We start from the raw sequence: 14,905 nt of genomic DNA, 5'->3' as shown, positions 1-14,905 counted from the left end.
CATGTTCCTCCGCTACCTCAAGCACCCACCCTTTGTTGCATGCCCCGACCCTGGGTCCTCGCCGGTCCCATTATTCCCATAGATTTCAGGGTGGACCCCGACCACGACGACAGTCTGGGATCGAACCAAACTCCTTCGCCGGTAGCTGCAACCCATCCTAGACCGCAATACCGTGGGGACTTAAGGCTTCCCCAGCCTACCGCTTGTTCTTCGGGCGACAAGTGTCTACGGAAAATGCCGTGGGGACTTAAGGCTTCCCTAGCCTACCGCTCGCCCCCGACAGATACAAGTGTCTACGGTAAAGCGCATCCGTTGATGAACGAGAGGTGGAAACACTTTTGACTACTCCGTCCCACTCCGGATCTTATGGTTAACACGGGTATTACGACACAAGAATCACTGGACGACATTTGTTGTTTAATCCTAGATGGATATAAACCCTTGCAATGGAACCTCCACCATATCAACACAATCCATGGTTCCATTGTCCACCACATAGTCATATTCATAGTTATGAAAATAGTGGTTTTGGTTTTTATGCAATAGTGATAATCATAGTACTTTGCAAGTAATTTGATAAAGATACTCAAATGACATGAGCAAGTGATGAACTTGCCTTTCTTTACTGCAAGATTATGCAGGCAAGGTCTTCGATACGCAATAACTCCAAATTCTGAAATAGCATCATCGTCCGGTAAGGACGATGTTTAAAAGATTGGCAAGGATGCAATAATGCATAAGTATGAGATGCAATCGCTCTAAGCGTGACCTAACCCCGATGATTTAGGATCAGTGAGTTGTAATGATTGGTTTAGGGTGTGTTGCACTTTTAGAATGATTCTCATACAAGGTTCTTATTCAGGTGTGGTTACATGGTATTATAAACAGGTGCTGCAATATATCATAACAATAACACTAATAGCACACAACAATAACATTTGGTATAATCCTAACATGTAATGAATAGTGGTTGGTTTTAGCACTATATGGCATGGTTAATGATTAATTATCATATACTTCAAAAGAATAACTTTTGAAGAACATGTTCTTTGATAAAGAACCAGTATGATAATTTGGGTTGTGGAGTTCTATGGTTTTCTATGGTTCTAATTGGTTTTCGGAGTAAGTAGTAGATGGATCACAATAATGTTGGATTTATCGACACCTAGGGTTGGTAAGGCTGAGTTAAGCCTAGGCATCCTAAGCAAGTATTTATACCTGGTTGCTATCAAGATTGGTTCATCTTGTTGATGATAGCTAGCTAGGGTTTATAGGTCCTTATAAGCAGGGTTGATGATGATTCTTTATTTACTTCAAAAGAATAACTTTTGAAGAACATACTTCTTAAGTAATAAGAAGTATATCAATTAGGGTTGAGGTGGATTAGGTTTTACTGTTGGTTCTATTAAGTAAGGAATAATTGACTCCTAAATAGGATGGTTGATAAGTATCCAACACTAATAGGGTTTAGTGGAATATGGTTAGGAAATGCTCAAGATTTGGTATAGTTGCTCCTGAGGTTCATCACATTGGTATGATGCTAATTAAGGTTAATTAAGGATGAGATCCTTGTGATAGGGACTAGGTTTGACTAAGATGAACACATGGGATGCTAATTAGTAGTGATAGGGTTCCCATATTTTATGTGGATGTGAACAAGCATTTAGTTGCTAAACATGAATCTATGGTTACTAAGGAAGTAACATGATCACATGTTACTTGGTTTTAGGTTTAGAAACAATCTAGGATGCACACATAAAATAGTGGAGCTAGGGTTCCTAATGGAATTAGGGTTTTAGGAGTCACATGAAATGATAGAGTTGTAATATCATTCCCTCGTGGAATTTTAGGGTTTGCTATCCACCCTATAATTCTATGGTTAATAACTTCATGTTAAAGTTGAAGTTATTAATAGCTTTGAAATAAAATTAATATTGCATTTGACATTTTATTATTTTTGAACAATTAATAATTAAGATAATTATTAAATAGGGTTTAAATCTCTCTAATAATGATTTAACAAAATAACAAATAAAGAAAATTAGTCTTAATGTTTTCTTTATTTATTTACTGGTTTTTATTTACTTTTGGAAATTTTTACTAATTATTGAATTTAAGTGAATTTAGAATTAAAATTAAAAGCTTAAATAACAAGTATTAAATAATTGAATTTTTATTAAAAATAAAAATTTCATATTATATTTTTATTGGATAGAGTTTTCTTTTCTAAGAATTTTAATATCTCATTTATATTTTTCTGACTTAAATTAGATTTTCTAAATTTATTTGAATTTACAGAGATTTTTGGATTTGAATTAAAACAGAAAATACTAAACACACCCGGCCAGGGTACACCCACAGTCAATGACTAGTGGGGTCCTAGCCACGTCACTTGCCACGTGGTCATTGACTTAAGTCTAAATCGAAAAACATGGCGGGGCTTTTCTGCCGGCGATCGGACGGCGACGGCGCCGCCGCTCCAGGGTTTTCGCGGACGGGAGACTAGCTCCATCCGACTCAGAACGCCATGGTGAATCTACTGGTACCAGCGCCGCCCCTAATTGGTCGCCGGAGCTCGCTCGCCGGCGAGGCCGAGCGGCAGAGCTCACGGATCAACCATGTTGGGCATGTTACGTGACGTAATCGAGCGAACCAAGTACACCAAGAGGTTCAATAGCTCACCAGGAGCACGTAGTGCTTGACGGCGTGGTCGATGGAGGTCTGGCTCGCCGGAATTCATGGTGCCGGCCGTCGGAGAGTTGAGCTCGGCGACGACGCTCCGTGCTGCTTCGGCACGATTCCTTCTGCAGGAGGAGCAAGGAGAGGATGGCGATGACGATGGTGTCCTCTGCGAGGCTCGGGGTGGTCTCTGCCGACGGCGACGGCCGGACTCCGTACGGCTAGGGTTTCGGTTCGAGCAAAAATTTGGGACAGAGGAGGAAGAAACTCGAGCTGGGGTTCGTCCAGGGTCTTTTATACGGCGAGGTAGCACGCCTCGTCACGCATTCGGACGAGGAGAAGCCGCCAGCGACGCCACAAACCGAGCACGGCTTCATGCTGTCGACCATGCGGGGAAAAGAGGATGAGGACGAGCCTCTCCTCGATATTTTGGACGAAGGGTTATGCGGGCTGGCTTGGGCTGCTGCTGGACTGCGTTGCTGGGCCGCGTTGGTGGACTCCTGCTAGGCTTCTTCGGCTGGCAAGGTCCAGGTAAGCTTCTTCTCCTTTATTTTTTTTCCTGTTTTCTTTTTCTTTCTTATTTTCTGTTTTTCAATTCTGTTTTGTAATTCTTGTTTTAATTCACATTTAAATCATGTGATACCATGCAGGTATTTGATAATTTGAATTTCAGTAGGACTATTAAAAGGATGAATGCTTTCCTGCATTGTTTTTGGGATAAACATTTAATATATATGAGCTACATTGCAATTGTTTATTAATCATGATTTTATGCACTCATTTTAATTTCCTTATTCTTGTGTAATCAAATCTGTTTGGAATTATTAGAATTGAGAATTTCTACTCTTAAGTGTTTTAGAGTTTATCATTATGGTTTGATCTTTTAATTGAGAATTTAGTTCCATGCATATGATTTTATGTGAACCTTTATTATTAAGATCTTGTAGTTTGGATTATAACCCTATTTCCAGATAGCACTATTATGGTATGTTAATATTACCTTGAAATACTTTGAGTAATACAACTCTAATTATGGTTTGATCTTGGTTTTAAAGTTGAGTGGTTTATTACCACACATATGATTCCAATTATAAAATGTAGCACAAGGTTTGTTTCTTATGTTCAAGAAGTGAAGCATAAGATTTAATTAATATGCCATACTAGGATGCTAATGATGTTTACCTAATGGCAATTGGTTTGAATTTCAATTAGGGCCTAGCTTTATATTTTGATCACCATAGGGATACATAAACTAAGGTTGAGATTTAATTATAGGTTGTAGAGATGAGGTGACACCATATTGCATTGGCTAGAGTTTAATCACCCCTAACCATGGTAATATGGTTACTTGCTTCATATCTTATGTGCTTCTCTAATTACTAAGGATTTGAGAATTGGTTTTATCTTCTACCAATTAACTTCTATTATTATCCCCAACTTATCATTAAAGTAACTACATTGATTATAGTTCTTTTTATGGTCAACTTTGGTCATATGGATGTGTGGTTTCTCACCATATGAAGTATAGTGTTTAACTCTAAGGTTGTTCTTAGGTTCTTTAATTTATGAAATATAGATGTGGTAGGATTATACTTATGATCACCAAGTGGTTCACAAGTTAAGGTTGGGATATAAGACTATGGTTGATTACCAGTTACCTCCCTATGGTTTCATGGGTGAATGATACCTACTTATCCTCTTAGGGTTTATCCTCAATACCTCAAGAACATGATCATGGATTAGGCATGATCAATCTTGTTCTTAATATCTTTACCTCAAATTCTTAGGGCTTATGATCATTACCCAATTCATAATGATCAAGGTTTGGCTTCCTAAGTTATCTCTCATTAAATAGGTTTCTCACTTCCATGATCAAGCATTGTCTTGATCAACTAGGGTATAGTACTTCTATTTCACTTTCTAGGATGGGCCTACTATGGTTGCCTCTAAAGTATATATCCCAGGAGAATGCCCGAGATATTATGTTAGGGTTCTACTTGATCAATGATGATATAATCATCTGGTATATGGATAGTTCTCTCCCTCACATTCAAGTGCTTGCCTCAACTACTTAAGTGTAACACCATAGCTTGGGCTCTCTTATAAAGGAATGGTTTATTCTTGGGTTTATGGTGTATTCACAATATCTCAATAGGTATCAAGTCTAAAACTCCACTTGGTTATCTTGGTTGAATTAATCTCCTCCTTACTTTATCAATTCATAGATATGGTATTATTCCATGTGGTATTAGGTTATCTCACCATTCCAAGGGAAAATGGTTTACAACCTAATACTTTAGTTCAAAGGTTGTCATTTATTCTTAAATAGGTAAATCTTGGATTGATATGAATGTTCTCTCTCATTTGGGAAGGACTTCAATGCTAACCTAAGGTTATTCTCCAGAGATAATGATGTGGTCACCAATATCCATGTTTAACATAAATGGGTTCTCTCTCTAGGAAATGTCTTGAATAATATCCTAGGGTTTCTCTTAGAGATGATGATTTGAATACTTGGATGTATATCCAAGGTTTAGCTCAAGGTTTGTTATTGCTTTTCTAATAATTATAATAGAACTCTCACCTCTCTAGGTTTGAAATATGATAATATGGAATAGAGAAGAATATATATTTCTTAGTTGGAACTCCTTGTCTTGCTTCCAAGATTAAAGTAGAATGAATACCATGAGGTTCATGGAAGGATCATAGATTAGTTTGAGACATGGAGAAGATAAGTGAAGAATAGTTTCTCCAATTATTGTTGCTTGATTTCCAATTGAATGGATGTTCATATGTTATGGCAAGGAATATCATGTTGTGATCTTTAATAAGATAAAGTAGTTGATCCTTGATTAATAAGTTCTTGTGTTGATTTTAATTCCATTTGATCTAATCCCTTAGATCAAATTATCTCTACCCAAAACAAAGTTTTAGCAAAGTCACATTGAGGTTTATAGTGCTTGACTTGATGAGCTACTTCAATTCCACCAAGGTCAAGTGAAACTTCGATTCTATCGTGATCTGTTTTACTTTAAAGCGCGAAAATTCCCCAGATTTTCTATGCATGAATGCAATGCACACATCTGTTTCCTCTATTTTTGTAACCCCATTACCTGGGATATTACATATGGTCACATATTTGGTGGCATAATGATATTTTCTGACCTTGAGCATTGTATAGTTACACATGACTATGCACATCACTTGGACAGAAAGAATCATTCATGCCGCCATATGGTTAATATGAGGCACATTAATTGCTTGATTGTGATTTGCCCTACATGGAGGGTGATTAAACGTGGAAAGCTAATAACACCACGGTGGTGCTATCCAACCTTGCACAATGCACAAGCACTCCTCCTTTTGCATTGTGCTTGGTTGAATAGCATTAATTGTGGGGTTCACTGGGATTTGTGTTATGAGACCTTACATGTTTTCTTCTATAATGCGTTCTTTGTTATGTGTTCATTGGCCAATGATTGCAATGTGGCACAATGCAAGGAAAGGTACTCTTAGTAAATCTAGTCCTATGTGCAAGCACATTGCATATAGACTAGACTTGGTATGTGGACAGTCTCTTTGCATTCTGTGTGACCCTATATATGAGGCTTTCTTGTGTTCATTCTTGATGTGAGCCTATGATGCATGTTGATGCTAATTGTTGACATTGTTGATTGCACTATAGGTGTATGATACATTTATGTTTCTTCTGCATGCTCATATCGACCTTGGCACACCGGTGGAGGTTGCCGGTGAGGGTCCTAGCAAGAGGCCTTGAGGAAGGAAGGCTAACGTCGTCCACTTCCACGAGGATGTGGGTCAAGAGAGCTTCCTCCACATCATCTTAAACCGGACCATGGGCTTCTCCCAATTCCTACGAAGTTCGTGGAATGTATCGGACCCATCCCCGGGAAGATCACCGTTGTCACAACACTGGGTGCAGCTGGAGGATGACCACCAAGTTCCATGAAAATAGGGCGATCATCGATCACGGGTGGGAAGTGATGTGGGCATTACCCTTCGGGTACCCAACATTGGCCTACCTCCTTTGGCCCAACAAGGGATCCATGAAGATCACCGCAACCCAAGATGGATCAATACATCAGTTGCGATGGAGGAAAGGTAGAAGGAGATGGATTCTTGATGGACAAGGCAAGGAAACGTCGAATACATAAAGGATAGATCAGATCTCATTGTAACCTAGTTGAATCCGAGCAGGACTCTCGGGACCTGGCCTCTTATATAAAGGCCAGGAGAGGGCATGCCGGAGGACACCGATTCAACCAACACAATCCCGCATACACCAAACCCTAGAAACCTTGCCTTCCGGCGAGTTCACCACAACGCAGTCCATCGGCTGCCCCATTGTAACCCTTATTCATCGATAAATCAAGATCAGACAACCAACAGTAAGGGTTTTACCTCATCGAGGGCTCCAAACCTGGGTAAATCTCGCCTTTTGTTCGTCTGGTATCCGATGTCTCGTGCTAACATGCAGGATTCCGTCAACCCTATGCCCATCATGGTGGGCATTGCCGAGGAGCCCCTTGCCAGGAAGCTTTGCCGTTGCCCATAAACTGCATGTTGGCCAGGTCCTGACATTCCACAAGGAGGCCCCGAGAATCTACATAGTCATCATCTTCGACTTCACATCCACTAAGGTCATGACCAAGTGCACGGACCACGGAGATACCACCAGGTTGGTCGTCATGGAAGAAGAAGTTTGAAGTTGTCTTTTTATGTCTTGCTCGTGTCGATGAACTAAGGTCGTTTAAGTTGTGTCCGAAACTTGTGTGTCGTTGAACTATCATCAGTGTAGTTGTGTCCGAAACTTGGTCCCGTGTGTCCATGACCTATCATCGTAGTACTTGTGTCTGAATCTTGACTGTTGCAATGTTATTTCCTTCTGTACTATTCAACTATGCCTGGTAACCTCACCACAACAAAGAAGAGGTAACCAGACTCATATTTCTGGTGGCAACTAAACATGTGGCTCGTGGTATTGGGTTGCTCCATAGCCTTTAAATTGAGCTACTAAACAACCTCTAACGAAATCTCCAGCGGCAAAAGAAAACCCCTTCGCGAGTAACCAAACGGATGGCAGAATCCGTGGCTCGTTCCGAAGGCACAATGAACTTGCCAGCCAGTCTAGGCTACCAAACAGTTCATAATTTACCAAGAACTTGTTTTTTTTAACAGTGTTTTTGAGTCGGTTTCTTCATGGCTCTGCGTGACAATAAGGTCTTGTTGCTGCTGATGTTCCGTTAAAAAGACACATCGCAGATAACAAATCATGGGAATCGAGAATACTATCACCAATTCACCATAGCAAGATACAAAACAAGAGTTCTTTGCCCCTAAAAAACTAGTAACACGTACCTTTTGCTCTTGTGACGAAGAATTAACATCACCAAGAAAAGAATCAACGAACATAGTACACGTTTACACTTGCTGCTTGGCACTATATGTACAGTTTGAACGATTTGGACACAAAAAGTAAGAACGCGCGCGCTTACTGAAATAAAAGCGTGCACTGCTCCTACGCCCCTCTGTCCCTGCTCTGCCTGGGCGAGCCGGCGCCCTCGCTTCCGGCCACCGAGCTCGCGTACGGCCGGTGCCTGCCGACCCTCTGCACGGCCATTTTCTTCATGGCCGTCGCCTCGCCGCCGCCACGGCCGTTTTCCTTGTCAGCCTCGGACGTATCAGGGACGACGTCGACCGGCGGCGCGGTGTAGACGAAGGTGCCGACGCCCAGGCCGTCGCGCATGCTGAGCAGCGGCTCGAGGGCGTCGACGACCTCGCACATGGTGGGGCGCGTCCTGGGCACGCTGCGCAGGCAGTTGTACGCCACCATGGCGGCCTTGGCCGCCGCCTCCTCCGAGTAGCTGCCCTCCAGGCTCGGGTCCATCACGCGGTGCAGCCTGTCCGGCCGCCGCAGGTAGGGGCGCGCCCAGTCCACCAGGTTCTGCTCCCTCCCCTTGCGGCGCTTGTCGACGCTGCGGCGGCCCGTGAGCAGCTCGAGGAGGACGACGCCGTAGCTGTAGACGTCGCTCTTGGCCGTGAGGTGGCCCGTGAGGATGTACTCCGGCGCCGCGTATCCATGGGTGCCCATGACGGCGGTGGAGACGTGCGTCTCCTCGCCCACCGGCCCCTCCTTCGCCAGCCCGAAGTCCGACAGCTTCGCCGTGTAGTCCTGCAATACGCAAGCATCACAGTTAGTCGAGATCACATCAACGTGTATATACTGATTACGCACGCTGATTTCGTGTTTGAAAAGAATCTGATGCCGGCGTGTGCGCGTGTTTAACATGATGTTCATGCACAATTCTTATTTGCTTTGCTGATAGTGGAAGTGTACCGAACTGTTTTGTTTTTGACATTTTCGCGCTGTTAACTAGTGTGTCAAGCAAGGTGGTTAGTTGACTAGGCAACTGATTTAGACATGAGCGACTATGTCATACGGTACACTTGTAGTTTCTAGCTGGTGCTAATATAACCTGGTCTAGGAGAATTAAGCCAACAACCAATTTTGTATTCTCAACATACCTGCTAATCGCGACAGGGACATATCCTGTCTGACTCGGTGTGAGCGATAAACAACAATTTCATACCTGGAGGAGGGCTACCGATTCTATGCTAGCTGCTTTTGGTAAGTAGCTAGTTTTAAAATCGCAATGGTTTGTTGGCCGGCATTACGGAAGATTTAGTCACGTAGTGTAGTGTATAATAACAGAAACCGACAGAGATTTGCCAACTATATATAGCTAGTCTGAAACCGAAAAAGTGCTTTTAGCTCCCGAGCTCCAGTGCTCTCGCTATGTTAAAAAAAAATTAAAAATATTTTTACAAGTTATAAAAATCATGAAAATAATTCTGAAGAATGTCATTGATACATCCCACAATCATGCAAAATCCCAATCCGAAATTCTTTTTATTTTGAGCTAGAGAAAAATGACAAAATCTGATATTTTTTGAGATTTGAAAATGACTACTCAGATCTACAATTTTGTCATTTTTGTGTAGCTCAAAATATTAAGTATTTGAAATTGATTTTTTGCACGTTTGTGGGGTACATCTTTGACTATGTGTGGATTTTTTTGCACAATTTTTTGAAACTCAAAAATATGATTTTTAATTTTTTTAAAAAAACGAGATCACTGGTGCCCATGTGCACCAAATCTCTGTCCGAAACGTGCTTGCCTGTTCGTAGGATATACATGGAAACGGTTCACCATATCTATAGTCGTGCGTGCGTATACAAGTATATACTATGAAGGGAATAATGGAGCTGGTAGGTAGGTAGTAGGTACTGACCGATTCGAGCAGGATGTTGGAGGCCTTGAAGTCCCTGTAGATGACCGGCGTCTCGGCCTCGTGCAGGAAGGACAGCCCCTTGGCCGCCCCCACCGCGATCTTGAGCCTCGTCGCCCACGGCAAGGTCGACAGCACATCTGCACAACAGAAATCATCTGAAATTAGCATCCATCTATGAAAAACCTAACCGTGATTAAATCAAGGAACAAGAACTCTGTTCTTACTCTGGAAGAGGTGGTCCTCGAGGCTTCGTCGTGCCATGAACTCGTAGACGAGCATCCGGTGGTGGTCCTCGATGCAGTACCCGACGAGCTTGACGAGGTGCGGGTGGGTGAGCTGCATGCCGAGGTAGACCACCTCCGCCAGCCACTCGCGGTGTCCCTGGGGCCCGTCGGCGTCCAGGGCCTTCACGGCGACGTGCTGGGGCTCGATGCCCGGCACGATCCTGTCGTCGAGGAAGCCCTTGTAGACGGGGCCGAAGCCGCCCTCGCCGACCTTGTTGGCCGCGGCGAAGTTGCGGGTGGCGACCCGGAGCTCGGCGTAGGTGAAGGCGTGCATCCCGGAGGAGGCCAGCGTGCGGGAGAGGTCGTCGGGCGGGAGCGTGCGCAGGCGCGCCGTCGAGCTCTGCACCCGCCGCATGGACCGCTTCTTGGGCTTGGTTTTGGTGCACGGCGACTTCTTGGCGGCGGCGGGGGTGGTCCCGTCGTCGTTCCCCACCGCCGCCGGGTCGACGACGGCGCCGCGCGGGGCGAAGCAGCCGAACAGCATCGCCCTCATGGTGGTGTGTTGCAGCTGGTTTTCTTTGTTGGAAGGTGGATGGTTCTCGCGTTCTTGTGTTTCTGAAGGGAGCTTGATGGGATCAGGAATGGTGGAATTGATCGATGATGGAGTTGACAAGATCTGGAGGGGTATATATAACGGGGCAGCTGGTGTGGTGTGGACCGATCGTCGCGCGCCGTGTGGTTGGTCGGATGGGGTACGGACGTCGTCATGGGAGCGTGATGATTTGACCTGCAGGCCTGAGCGACGCGGCCGTTGCGCGCGTTAATTTAATCTGGGTGGTTTGCCTGCAGAGTGGTGACGTTGATGCCTGATGGTGGCGAAGCTTTTTTCGTTGGCTGGATTGGTGAACGTGACTCGCTCAAACTAAACTAGTGAAGGTGAGCGACTATTCGCTCCATGGAAGAAGAAGAAGCAGCTGGATGGATGGATGGCAGTGGCAGGACGGCATCTCATGTAGTATGTACGTATTACAGCGATCGGTGCATGTATATGTGATATCTGAGTCCGTCACGACAGTTACCGCCGTGTGTTGTCAATTCATTGTTTAGGCAATGCTGTGAATTCTTCGACTGCACAAAAGAATAGTTCTTTCCTGTACTATTCTTGGAAATCGTCCCGCTATATTATTAATATACTACTTCTGTAGGTCGCCGAGTCTAGAAACCAAAGAAAATGCTCGTCAATAACAAAAAAACACGCCCAAAAGAAGAAAATAAAAGACAAAATGGAGATAGAGACGGATCGATGCATGTATGTGTGATATCTGAGTTTGTCATGACAGCTACAGTGTGGTGTCAATTTGTTGCTTTGGCAGTGCTGTGAATCCTTCCACTACACACGCTTCTTTCATTAGGAATTATAAGGCCTACGTATATCCCTAAACCATTAATTAATTTGATAAATATAAAATAAATTGTACATCATAAAAATTACATTACTATTAGAAAGTAGAACATAGAAATGCTATTTGACTCTCTGGGTGCAAAACATTATTTTGCACCCAACATAGTTTACATTGTTACATCCATAATATTATGTTGTTGTATACAAATAATTACGTTCATATTGGCTCACAACAAAAAAAATCGACATAAGAAACTCAATGTATGAGTCACTACAGTGTAAAATACATCAAAAATACGCATTTTATGTCGTATTTCTGTACTTCATGTAAATATTTTTTGTTTGCCATCTCTACTTTTTTTCTTATGTTCTACTCGAAGTAAGGCAAAATTTACGTAACGTAAAAAATATTTACGGTTTAAAAGATACATGGTGAGTGTAGAATAGCTATTGTGCACCCTAGGTCAAATAGTGCGACTCAAGTAGAACATATATATTTTACAATATATAAATTTTATTACATCGGTATTTACGACTTTGGAATATGCGCCAGCTTTATAATCTCTAACAGCGCCAGTAATAGCTGATTCAAAACTGATTAATGGAGAAAAGAGGGCAATATGAGTATTCGAACGGGTGCACCCGCCTCTTATTTTACGGGCTAGCGTGACGCAACGAAATTTAGTCGTGGCGTCGGGTTGGTCGGATCGAGCATGGATGGGTTGGGTCGGCGGACTGGACCAGTTTCGGTATGAATGCATACAGGTTACTCCAAGTTTTATACAGTACAAGCTTCGTGGCATCGATCCATCTCGAATCAACAATGTTTTACTGAAGCTACGTACATACGTGATCAGGTATGAATTAGGTGTGAAACCATATACTGATACATACTGATATAGGTAAGGCAGCCGGCCGGTAATCTTTCTGCGCTCGGATAGAATGTGAAACGGATGATGTGATTTAGTTTGACCCTGACCAGAGCGGATCGAGCAGCGCGAGAGCGGTAAATTGGTCGATCCGTGTGGTTTGCGCGGCGATGTTGATGGAGAGGAAAGCTTTCTCGTTTTCATCTCGGCTGTTTCTGTTAAAGGTGAATGTGACTAGCTACTTCGCTCTGCGAAAATGGCGAACGTGTAGCTAGCTAGCTGGCTGACAAGGATATGCATGTAAACTGTACTTCACGTACTCTGTAGCTAGTCTCATGTTGGACAGGTGTTGCACTTGCACTTGCCCAAAAAAGTTTGCGGTGTAACGTTGATGCCTGATGGATGGTGGAGGAGCTTCTTTCGTTGGCTGGATTGGTGAAAAGGTGAACGCGACTCTCAAACCGAACAGGTGAAGGTGAACGACTATTCGCTCTATGGAACAAGATGATTGACAGTGGCAGAGGAAGGTGGACGGCATCTCATATACGTATACGATTTTTTTCAATAAGAAATATATTAACATCAGGAATACCGATACGAATTACAGCGATCGGTGATATATGATACTGTATCAGAGTTCGTCACGACAGTTACAGTATGTTGTCAATTCATTTTTTAGGCAATGCCGTAAATTCCTGGACTACTACACCAAAGACTTGTTCTTTTATACAGATCTAGGTAATTCAACGGAATTTAGTTGTCGCAGCGGGGTTGGTCTTATGGAGCATGGATGGGTTGGGTCAGGGGCTGCTAGGATGTGTGGGGAATGCTTGTTTATTAACTTTTCCGAAGCTGTTTTGGCATGTACAATGGAATGATGTAAGCTTTTTATTATGCTTGGCGCGTTGGATTTTTTGCTTAGTTAGAGAAGAGAGAATGAAAAAAAATTATCTTCCTTTACCTAAGAGACGATCTCCTAAAAAAATAAGAGAATGCTACCATGTGTATTCCATGTCAACACAATTTCCCACTAAAACTAATTAATTTATAAAGATAATAATAGGAGATAACACATTTTACCATTTTTATTTAATGTTTTCTCTAGATAATGTGGACTGTCTTCTCTACTATTGTACATGCCCTAATGAATGCATTTGAGCAGAGATATGACATCGACCAATTGCAAAGCAATCACTACAGGAATGGAGCTAGACGCCGACGGCCAAACTGTACGCCGACGGCTTTTTATCGGGGCCGTCGGCGTACGGCCTCGCCGGGGCAGCTCGGGAAGCCGACCGTCGGCGTACACATACCGTCGGCGTAGAGGAGGCTACGCCGAGGGCAGCCGTCGGCGTCACCTTGGCCCTCGGCGTAGCACCGGCATCGCCTCTGGCCCAGCCCGCGCCGTCGTCGCCCGCTCACGGCGTCAGTCAGACGCCGACGGCCACCCTCGGCATAGGGCATGGACACCCTATGCCGACGGCCACCCTCGGCATATAGGATTTTTTTTATTTTTTTCCCTCTCTCATATTACTTTATAATATGTTTCTATTATTTATTTACTAGTATGAATTATGTAAAAAATGGTTCTATTTTTTTAGAATTCGTAGATGGCATATGTAGGTCCCATGGGTGACGCTCTTCGCGACGGATCAACCGGAGCCACTAGGCCCAACATTTGCTATCGATGTACATATGGGTAGATCCGCGGGGTCCCCGCCCTACGGTTTCCCGAACCCTAACCCTAACCCTAACTGTAACCCTAACTCTAACCCTAACTCTAACCCTAACCGTAACCCTAACTCTAGCCCTAACCCTAACCCTAGGGTTTCCACATACATTGCTAACTCTAACCCTAACCCTAACCCTAACTCTAACCCTAACCCTAGGGTTTCCACATACATTGCTAACCCTAACTATAACCCTAACAGATCACTTGGTAAAACCCTAACCCTAGGGGTCCCGCCCTAGGGTTTCCCAAGAAACAGATCACCGGAGCGTCGAATTGTTGGAAAACTTGCTTCGCCCCTAACATACATGTACAAGTGTGATGTAAGGTTTGGCTAACCTTGGATGTACCCGGCGTTGACGATTTCCGCATAATGGGCTACCAAGTTGGTAAAATCCAGGATCTGTATGTGGAAACCCCCGCCATGGCTCGAACGGAGCCTATTTTATGGTAAAGTATGCCCAACCTATGGTTTCCATGTACATATGTCCTAAACAAAGCAAAATAAATAAAAAAGTCCACTGGTAAACCCTCGCACGGAGAAAGCTATAGGGGTAGATGTGTGGGGTCCCCGCCCTAGGGTTTTCCAAGTAACAGACCACCGGAGCGTCGGAATCGCTAGAAAACTTGTGTGTGCCCACATGGCATGCACAAAAGTGATTTGAGATGGTTTTATATCCAAGGATAC

The 14,905-nt window shown here is 43.5% G+C and overlaps 1 protein-coding gene across 1 annotated transcript; it reads right to left on the bottom strand.

Moving 5' to 3' along the window:
* Window positions 1–8,067: 8,067 nt before the first annotated feature.
* Window positions 8,068–10,854, bottom strand: LOC124688315 (serine/threonine-protein kinase RIPK-like). Its single transcript, XM_047222007.1, has 3 exons — window positions 10,218–10,854; window positions 9,994–10,130; window positions 8,068–8,872 (listed from the first exon to the last, which is right to left on the bottom strand). The coding sequence occupies exons 1-3, from the start codon at window positions 10,768–10,770 to the stop codon at window positions 8,219–8,221; spliced, it is 1,344 nt and encodes a 447-aa protein (XP_047077963.1). The 5' UTR covers window positions 10,771–10,854; the 3' UTR covers window positions 8,068–8,218.
* Window positions 10,855–14,905: the final 4,051 nt, after the last annotated feature.

Source organism: Lolium rigidum, chromosome 2 (genome assembly GCF_022539505.1).
Source record: "Lolium rigidum isolate FL_2022 chromosome 2, APGP_CSIRO_Lrig_0.1, whole genome shotgun sequence".
Lineage (NCBI taxonomy): Eukaryota > Viridiplantae > Streptophyta > Magnoliopsida > Poales > Poaceae > Lolium > Lolium rigidum.
Note: the sequence above shows the minus strand (reverse complement) of the source record. Positions and strands in the feature narration are given on the sequence as shown.